Consider the following 9199-nt stretch of genomic DNA (forward strand, 5'->3'; position numbering starts at 1 on the left):
GTGTGTGTGTGTGTGTGTGTGTGTGTGTGTGTGTGTGTGTGTGTGTGTGTGTGTGTGTGTGTGTGTGTTAATCCACTCTGGTTTTAATCTGTTGAGCAGCAGGATGGAAGCTGCTGTTACATAAGCGCGCCGCTGCTGCTGCAGCTACCAGACCCTCTGCTGCTGCGGCGGCGGCGGCTGGTTTAGGCTCCGCCCACATTTACAAGCTGTTTATTTGGCTCTGTTTGACCTTTATCTATACAGGATAAATCTCATTGAGAAATAAATTGTTAACCTGTTGCAACATGGCTGCTTAGCTAGATTTATTTGGAGACAACAATAGGACTGAAACGATTAATCGTGATTAATCGATTATTGAAATAATTGTCAACCAATCTTGTAACCGATTAATCGTTAGTACAAACTCACAGAAATGCTATTTACTGAAAGAGCAGCTCACTCTGAGCAGCAATTAAGACAAAAAGGTACAAAAAATAAACATTTTTGTAGTTAAGATAAAAAAAAACATTTTAGCTTCACTTGGTTCAAATTCTGTAAAAATAAATCAAACTCTTTTCTCTACGCAGTTATTACTGAGCTAATCAATAACTGATAGAGCTGAGCTTTTCTCATGCTGATTTTATTTGTATTTTTAGCTGCAACTCAAATCTTTGCTGCAATCAAATGTTCACTAAGCAAAATATTAACTTTTGCATATAAAAAGGATTTAATTGTTTATTTGCATCTTTTGTAAGAACTTTAATTGAAAGATATGCAAAATTTGCCACTTTGTTTTTGTCCGATTGTCAGAATAATTGATTAGTCGTCAGTAGCAGCTCTAGATGAAGGAGTATTTTAACCTGAAGGTGTTGGATTCATTATCCAACACCCTGGTCTGGACGGGAGCGATGGATTTGTTCAAACGACAACAGGATTTTTTTTCCCAGGTTATCCGTCTCCCGCTCAGCTCCTTCAGACTAGCCAGCAGCAGTTAGCAAACACCTGGTGCTGATCTTGTTATAGGAGCTGCTGCTCAGAGCAACGCTGGTAAAAACGTAGTTTAAAGGTTAACAGAGAAGCCATGTTGGRATGACTTCCTGAAGGCGGAGCTTCAKAAAGAGCAGGAGGTTTTAAAGAGACAGAGGCCCAATTTTAAGACGTTAAATTACAAAGTCTAATTTCTTGCAAGTCATATTTGACATATGGCTTCTTCATAGCAGCTGAAAGTTTCTCAATTGTACTATGTGTCTGGAAAACACGTCGTACCGGCCCTTTAAGCAGCCACTTAGTTTGCTTGTGCTCTGGGCCGGCTCTGTGCAGGAAGCTTCTTCATGCACAAACTCTTTTCTCTACGCAGTTATTACTGAGCTAATCAATAACTGATAGAGCTGAGCTTTTCTCATGCTGATTTTATTTGTATTTTTTAGCTGCAACTCAAATCTTTGCTGCAATCAAATGTTCACTAAGTAAAATATTAACTTTTGCATGGACCAGTGACGACCTCCAGTGTTACAGACACCACATGTATGCACATTAAAGGGCCGAACGTTTTCCTCATAAGATCCGCCTCTTTCCCTTTTTACCGCAGAAACAACCGGCCGATTCGGGGCGTGAACTCCTGCGACCTTCGGCCGGTTGGCTGTGACATTTGGCACCAGTCTGTCTGCAGCAGACGCTCGAAGAACCCAGATCAGTCTCACAGACGCCGAGACGTCCCAGAGGCTTTTAGAGCCGAATCAAAACCTTCATCTACCGTTTCTACAGTCTGGAGAGAAGAAAACTCAACCTCTAACAGCAGCTTCCATACTGAGGACCTTAACAAACATTAAATTATAATAAACTTAATTCAGCCGCAAAAACATCTTTTGAAAAATCACGACTTTCAGTTTGAAAACACGACCGCAGGAAAGTGGCTTCAACAAAAACACATCAGAGAATGACGGTTACAAAAACTGGACGAGGATTTCAGCGCATGAAGAAGCTTCCTGCACAGAGCCGGCCCAGAGCACAAGCAAACTAAGTGGCTGCTTAAAGGGCCGGTACGACGTGTTTTCCAGACACATAGTACAATTGAGAAACTTTCAGCTGCTATGAAGAAGCCATATGTCAAATATGACTTGCAAGAAATTAGACTTYGTAATTTAACGTCTTAAAATTGGGCCTCTGTCTCTTTAAAACCTCCTGCTCTTTMTGAAGCTCCGCCTTCAGGAAGTCATYCCAACATGGCTTCTCTGTTAACCTTTAAACTACGTTTTTACCAGCGTTGCTCTGAGCAGCAGCTCCTATAACAAGATCAGCACCAGGTGTTTGCTAACTGCTGCTGGCTAGTCTGAAGGAGCTGAGCAGGAGACGGATAACCTGGGAAAAAAAATCCTGTTGTCGTTTGAACAAATCCATCGCTCCCGTCCAGACCAGGGTTTCAGTGCAATCGATCATCCTTCTGTATGCGCTGCTCACATCCTCCGTCTTTCTCTTTCTCCCTGCTACGCTACAGTTACTTCACCAAAGCAGGCCTGTCATGAATGCTAAGGCTAGTTAGCATGGCTACTGATGACTGCAGAAAAATGGGTTTCCTGTAACGATGAGCTGTCTTCAGCAAATACACTAGCATGTTTGACAGCACTGAGACCCTCCTCCTGGCTCTGATCAGCTGGTTTTGACGAGTCAGAGCTAGCAAGCATTTAGCTTTCATGCTAAACGATTAGCATATAGCACATTTAAGTTATCAGTGCTGTTGGTGGTCACAAGCATTAACCATCCAACTGCAAACACTGAAAAAATCTAAAAAGATAAACGTATTCATGCTGTCGTCTTCAGAACGACTCAAATCAATTTAATTGGGTCTGAAGAACAAGAGCTCTGATTGGTGGAAACAAGAAGTCACTGGAGCACTCGGCTTTTCATTCGTTTACGTTCAAGATCTGATGATGGATGGATGGATGGATGGATGGATGGATGGATTCTCTCTCTCTGTTTCCTGATCGTCCTTCATTAGCCGCAGCATGCTAACCTTTAGCTAGCGTTTAGTTACTTCTGTTTGGAAACATTCAGTGACTAACCAGCCAATCAGAGCAGACTTCCTGTCTCTGACTTCCTGAATCAGATTCCAGCCATGTTTCTGTTTCTGCTGCTTCTCTCGGCTTCCAGTAAAAAAAAAAAAAGCAACACCACCGATTTGTCTCCATGGCGGGAATCACAGCCTCCCTCTGACGCCTCTCAAGGTGTTGACAACGTGTTTCTTTCACACCAGCGCCGCCGTGTTGACGACCTGATGGACCGGCGGCGCCTCGCGTCTAAAAACAGCCAGTTTAAAGGTGGAGCTTGGTGTGAAACCGCGGAGGCGCCGCCCTGCTGGTAGGTGTGGGAACACACTGAGCCAATCAGGATGGGAGGAAGTGAAGCTGCAGAGCAGCTGCAGTCATGAAAACTAAACTCTGAAACAATCATGAAATCACAGAGACGGGAGCCGATCAGAGGAAATAAGTTCCTATCGATCTTATTTAGGGGGATCAGAGTAAATGGGGATAATTACTATGAGATGCCATTTAGAAAGTTATACAGTAAAAAAGCAACATGATTAATTTGGGTTATTTATCCAGTTTTATCAGTAGAAAATTGAGCTTCACTGTGATATTTATTCATTTAGAAATCTGTTTCATGTTTAGCACCCAAATATTTATGTTTTGTTTCTACGCTACATTTTTTTTAGCAAGCTACATATGTATTTAGCAAGTTAAATATTTAGTTAGCAAGCTAAATATACTGCTCAAAAAAATAAAGGGAACACTTTAACATTTAAGTGAACACTGAAGTGTTCCCTTTATTTTTTTGAGCAGTATATTTAGCTTTTAAACTAAATATTTAGCTGGTTTCAAAGCTAAATATATGGATTCTAAACTAAATGTTTAATGAGCTAAATATTTAGTTAGCAAGCCAAGTATTGAATTTTTAAACTAAATATTTATGTTTTGTTTCTACGCTACTTTTTTTTAGCAAGCTACATATGTATTTAGCAAGTTAAACATTTAGTTAGCAAGCTAAATATTTAGCTTTTATACTAAATATTTAGCTGGTTTCAAAGCTAAATATGTGGATTCTAAACTAAACGTTTAATGAGCTAAATATTTAGTTAGCAAGCCAAGTATTGAATTTCTAAACTAAATATTTAGCTCAACATCTAAATATTTAGTGTGAAGCTAAATGTTAGATTTATAACTAAATATTTAGTTTCCTTACTACGTATTTAGTATTAATCTAAATAACTGATTTAGAGTTAAATACTGACTTTGTAAACTAAATGTGTTTCTCCAAACCAAATATTTAAATTCTAAACTAAATGTTTTTTTAAGTTTTGACATCTATGAATGAATGAATAACTTTGAAAAATGAGCTTCCATTTTTTCTGCTACAGGTTAAATAATCCAGATTATTTGTGTTAATTTTTAACTGTACCTTTAAAAATGCCACATTTTCAGATTTTTTTCTTTAAAAAGATGCAACAACATTCCATCACTTTCCCCCATTTTATATCATGTTGATCAGCCAAATTAAATCTGAAGCTTCTGGTTATAAAGTCATAATTCTGCTGTAATAATGTGGAACAGTGAAATGTTTTGCGTTTCTCTGCGATGTTTTCCTGAACGATTCGTTTGATGAAATGTCTTACGGCCACAGCTTCCAGGATCTGCTTGATGACGTGCGCTGCGTCTCTCTCGCTGTAGTATCCTCGCTCCACAATCCTGCAAACCAACAAGAAAAATACATTCAGCTTCAGGACGCAGATTAGACGTGCTGCTAATCCTGAGCAACAACCTTAAAATCACCTCACCAGGTTCTGAAGAGCCAAACACAACGTGGCAGCTTTGCTACCTAAACTGGCCTCAGAACTGCAGAGAATCTTGCAAATGAATAAACCCAGTAAAAGCAATAATTTCTCATCTAACCCGGTTACTGAGACTAAAGATGTAACTTCTGCAGTAAACTAACCATGGCAACAGAAACGGCGCCTGCAGCTGCAGGTGGAAATGAAAACAAATAAATCCGCCAACATAAAAACGGCTTCGGCTCTTCAAGCCAGATTTAACTCGTAACTCGGATCCAAGCTCAAAAGTATTCACACCCCTTCCAGGTTCAGGTTCAAACTATTAAAAAAAAGGCGTAAATGTCCAACAAAATATCTCACATTTTTAGAACTAGACAAGAAATTTTCTCATTATGAGAAGTAAAAAATTTGCTAAAAAAAAAACTAAAAAAAAACTGAACTTAGTCTCAGAAAAAAGTCTTGACATTTTCTGAGTTCCAGAAAAACTGATAACTTCAGAATCTGGATCTTTTGTTAGTAAAATATCTGCAACATTATCATCCGTCAACAGTTTGAGCTGACCAGGGAACCTGCATGGCTTCATCTGCTTCCTTCAACAGGCTAGGAAACGGCCTATACAAAACATCTTCTTACCTTTTGCATAAAATTGTCCTTACATAATCAGGCCTTAGTCTGTTTTAGGGCCTTTGTCACTTTAAATCCTAATAAGCTGCTGCTGGCCACGCCCCCAACTCAACGTTTGCCCTCGCATGTGAGAATGGATGCAAACAGATGCACAATTATAGAACTTTGAAAAGCATTAGCAGAGCCTCCTGCGCAACCAACAACAATGCAGTAAATGGTTTCTGGATGGTAAAGTCAACAACAAAACACTTGTCTTTTCCAGCAGCCATTGTACAGCATGTACAACGCTAAAACCAGCTACAGCGCAGTGGTTGCTAGGTAACGGACAGAACTCTGCCGTGGTTGCTAGGTAACGGCGCAGTGCCAGTCAAATGTGACTGGATCTTCTGGAGGTTTTTGAAACGGCTCATTTTCCAGACACCAAAGAACATTAAATTATTTCCAGAAACAGCCGAGTGTTTTTTTTTTAAGTGCTTGGGTTGTTTTTACGAGCAGCTGAGACTCAAATGGAACGAAGAAAACGTACAAAATGTGAATTTTGCACAATATGTCGCCTTTAAGCAACAAACCAGCTGAACGTCGGGGTTTGGTTCTCACCGGTCGAACAGCTCTCCGCCGGTCACCAGCTCCAGAACCAGGGCGATGTCAGTGTCCGTCTCAAAGATCTCCTTCAGCTGGATCTGAAACACGGAAACAACCAGTTAAACCAGTTAAAACCAGTTAAAACCAGATAAAACCAGATAACGCGCAGGTTCCTTTAAAACTGTTGAAAATCTTCCAAGTAAATTTGATTAATACACAATTTGATTCAACCAATCAAATCCAAATCTTCTTTCCAAATCTGTATGAATTTTATCATCCATCCATCCATTTTCTTTCATCCTTGTCCCTTAATGGGGTCAGGAGGTGCTGGTGCCTCTCCAGCTAACGTTTCGGGCGAGAGGCGGGGTCACCTGGACAGGTGACCAGTCTATTGCCCTGCAACAGACTGGTCACCTGGACAGGTGACCAGTCTGTTGCAGGGCAACACAGAGACACACAACCATGCACACACACTCACACCTAGGGACAATTTGGAGAGGCCAATTAACCTGACAGTCATGTTTTTGGACTGTGGGAGGAAACCGGAGTACCTGGAGAAAACCCACCATGCACAGGGAGAACATGGAGACTCCATGCAGAAAGACCGGGAATCGAACCCAGAACCTTCTTGCTGCAAGGCAACAGCTCTACCAACTGCACCACTGTGCAGCCCGAATTTGGAAAACAAATATGGAAATCCATCCCTCCCTCCATCCATATATACTTTTTTTTTTTTTTTTTAATACTTGGAACTGTAGAAATTTAAGTCTGAAATTTTTGGTTTTCTGACCTAAAACATTAGTTCAAAGTTTAATTTACTTATAAATCATAATAAGAAGAACTGAGGTCCCGCTGTTCCTTCATCCAGAACGTCTCACAGTGAAGAACCTCCACAGCCAGAGATGGAGGGAACAACGCGTCGACTCCAAACTCTCATTAATGATCATCTTTGTTATCAGAGGAACTCCGACGATAAACATTTTTAACACCGTCTTCAGTCTTTCGCCACCTGTGACTCAGAAACGCTGGCTCTGATGGAAACAAACTGTTACCGCGGTAACCAGGAATAACTGCTCACACTTCACGTCTCGGCAGCAGCCACAAAGCAACACCTCAGCGGCGCCGATCCAGAGGAGCCTCAGCGGCTCTTCAGCAGAACCATATGCTGCTGTTTTTATATCTGCGGTTATTCAGTTTAATCCGTTTCTTTGCCGAAATGTTTGCACGTTTCAGCGGATCTGCAGACCAACGGAAGGAATGCTGATGCCGATTTTTACGCTGATCAAACATGGAGTTACACTGTAAAAATTAACTGCAGTAATTTGGTTGATTTAGTCAGTGATAAAAAAAAAAACGGGGCTGATTTTTCAGTTATTCATTCGTTTATAAATTTGACAGTTTCAAAGTGACTAATTCCATCCATTTTCCTGCACCCTTGTCCCTCAGTGGGGTCAGGAGGGTTGCTGCCTCTCCAGCTAATGTTCCGGGCGAGAGGCGGGGTCACCTGGACAGGTCACCTGGACGGGTCACCTGGACGGGTCGCCAGTCTGTCGTAGGGCAACACAGAGACACACAACCATGCACACACACACTCACACCTAGGGGCAATTTGGAGAGACCAATTAACCTGACAGTCATGTTTTTGGACTGTGGGAGGAAACCAGAGTACCTGGAGAAAACCCACCATGCACAGGGAGAACATGGAGACTCCATGCAGAAAGACCCCAGGCCGGGAATCGAACCCAGAACCTTCTTGCTGCAAGGCAACAGCTCTACCAACTGCACCACTGCGCAGCCCAAAGTGACTAATTATTAAACTAAATATTTAGATAGCAAGTCCTGTGAAACCTTCTGACGGAAACGGACTGAAATGTTTTCATCAAAATGAAGCTTTTATCAACGTGGTCGTGGATACTTACGATGTTTGGGTGGGAAAGACGCAGCAGGACTCCGATCTCGGTGCGAACGATTTTCTTATCAATCTGAAACAAACGGACGTCGGCAGTTAGAAGTCGGGTGATGATAACAGTAACGGTAGGAAAGCAGTTTGATGTTTTTACATCGTCAGATTACGCTGCATGCAGCGGAAGAGATCAAATAATTTACTCTAAGAAACCAAATATCCTGCTCAGGCTGCAGGAAGGTGCCTCTTTCTCTGTTCTCTCCTTTTATGCTGGTATTTTTAAAAACTGTTGCTCTGGGTCTAAACGTGAAGAGTTGGAGATCCTGGAACGTGGAGTTTCCTCCTGTCGCCTCTTCTGTCGTTTCTCCTTTAAACTTTAGGAATGTCATTCAGGGTTCAGCTGCATCTCCACCTTTTGTCTGATGTAAATGTGCTTTTTACTGGACTTTTTTCATGTTAAAGGACAAAATTAAAGTTTGATAATTGCAACCAGCAGCAGAGGACGGCTGGGCGACACTTTTCAAATATTTCACAGTTCGAGGTGAGTAAAGCGTCCGATCATGTGACGTCATCGCTGAGACATTTGATCTCTGTGGAGGGATTTTTCTCCATAACCTGGTCATAATGCTTCGCCTCGTTTGTGCTGCATGCCGCTGGCTTTGGCTGCTCACCGTTTTCTTCAGGACTTTGACTGCGAAGGGTTTCTGCGTCTGCTTCTCCTCACAGCGGTACACGATGGATGTCGCTCCTCTGAAAACACAAGGAGGACAGAGTTCATCTGAATGAAGCCGAGCAGAGGAACCGGACCAAACCCGAACCCATGGCAGGAGGACACAGCGGCTCTTATGGTCACGGCTGAGTGGTTGCCATGGAGATCAGAGGATTTCTGAATAATCGAAGCAACAAACCAGGTTTGTTTTGATGAGGGAAAAACATGAAATAACTTCTTCACTTGAGTTTGACTTTATTGATCGCAGCGTAATAAAATAACAAAGTTACACACAAAGAAAATAAAAATAAAACAAAAGAATAACTAGTAACTGAGTAATTTTATGCAAAAAGAAAAAGATTTAATTTTTGTCTGAGCCTGATAACTGAGAGAGATATTAATCTGAAGTAAAACAGTTTTATTTAGTTTTTTTTTGTCATGTTTTTAGTGTTTTGCTGCTTTTAGAAGGAGTAGAAAACCAAAAATGGTGCAAAATAGGTTTATAAAGTCAAAAAAACTGTGTGTGTGTGTGTGTGTGTGTGTGTGTGTGTGTGTGTGTGTGTGTGTGTGTGTGTGTGTG

At 41.3% G+C, this 9199-nt stretch overlaps 1 protein-coding gene across 1 annotated transcript in view; it reads right to left on the bottom strand.

The window, feature by feature from the left end:
* Window positions 1-9199, bottom strand: part of si:ch73-60h1.1 (calcium/calmodulin-dependent protein kinase type IV) — a 25411-nt gene that overhangs the window by 12311 nt on the left and 3901 nt on the right. The window contains exons 2-5 of the mRNA XM_008406354.2: window positions 8582-8660; window positions 7927-7989; window positions 6023-6105; window positions 4646-4718 (exon numbers count right to left, since the gene is read on the bottom strand). Coding sequence (XP_008404576.1) covers window positions 4646-4718; window positions 6023-6105; window positions 7927-7989; window positions 8582-8660 — 298 coding nt within the window. The remainder of the gene's footprint in view (window positions 1-4645; window positions 4719-6022; window positions 6106-7926; window positions 7990-8581; window positions 8661-9199) is intronic.

The sequence above is a fragment of the Poecilia reticulata genome, linkage group LG4 (genome assembly GCF_000633615.1).
Source record: "Poecilia reticulata strain Guanapo linkage group LG4, Guppy_female_1.0+MT, whole genome shotgun sequence".
NCBI lineage: Eukaryota > Metazoa > Chordata > Actinopteri > Cyprinodontiformes > Poeciliidae > Poecilia > Poecilia reticulata.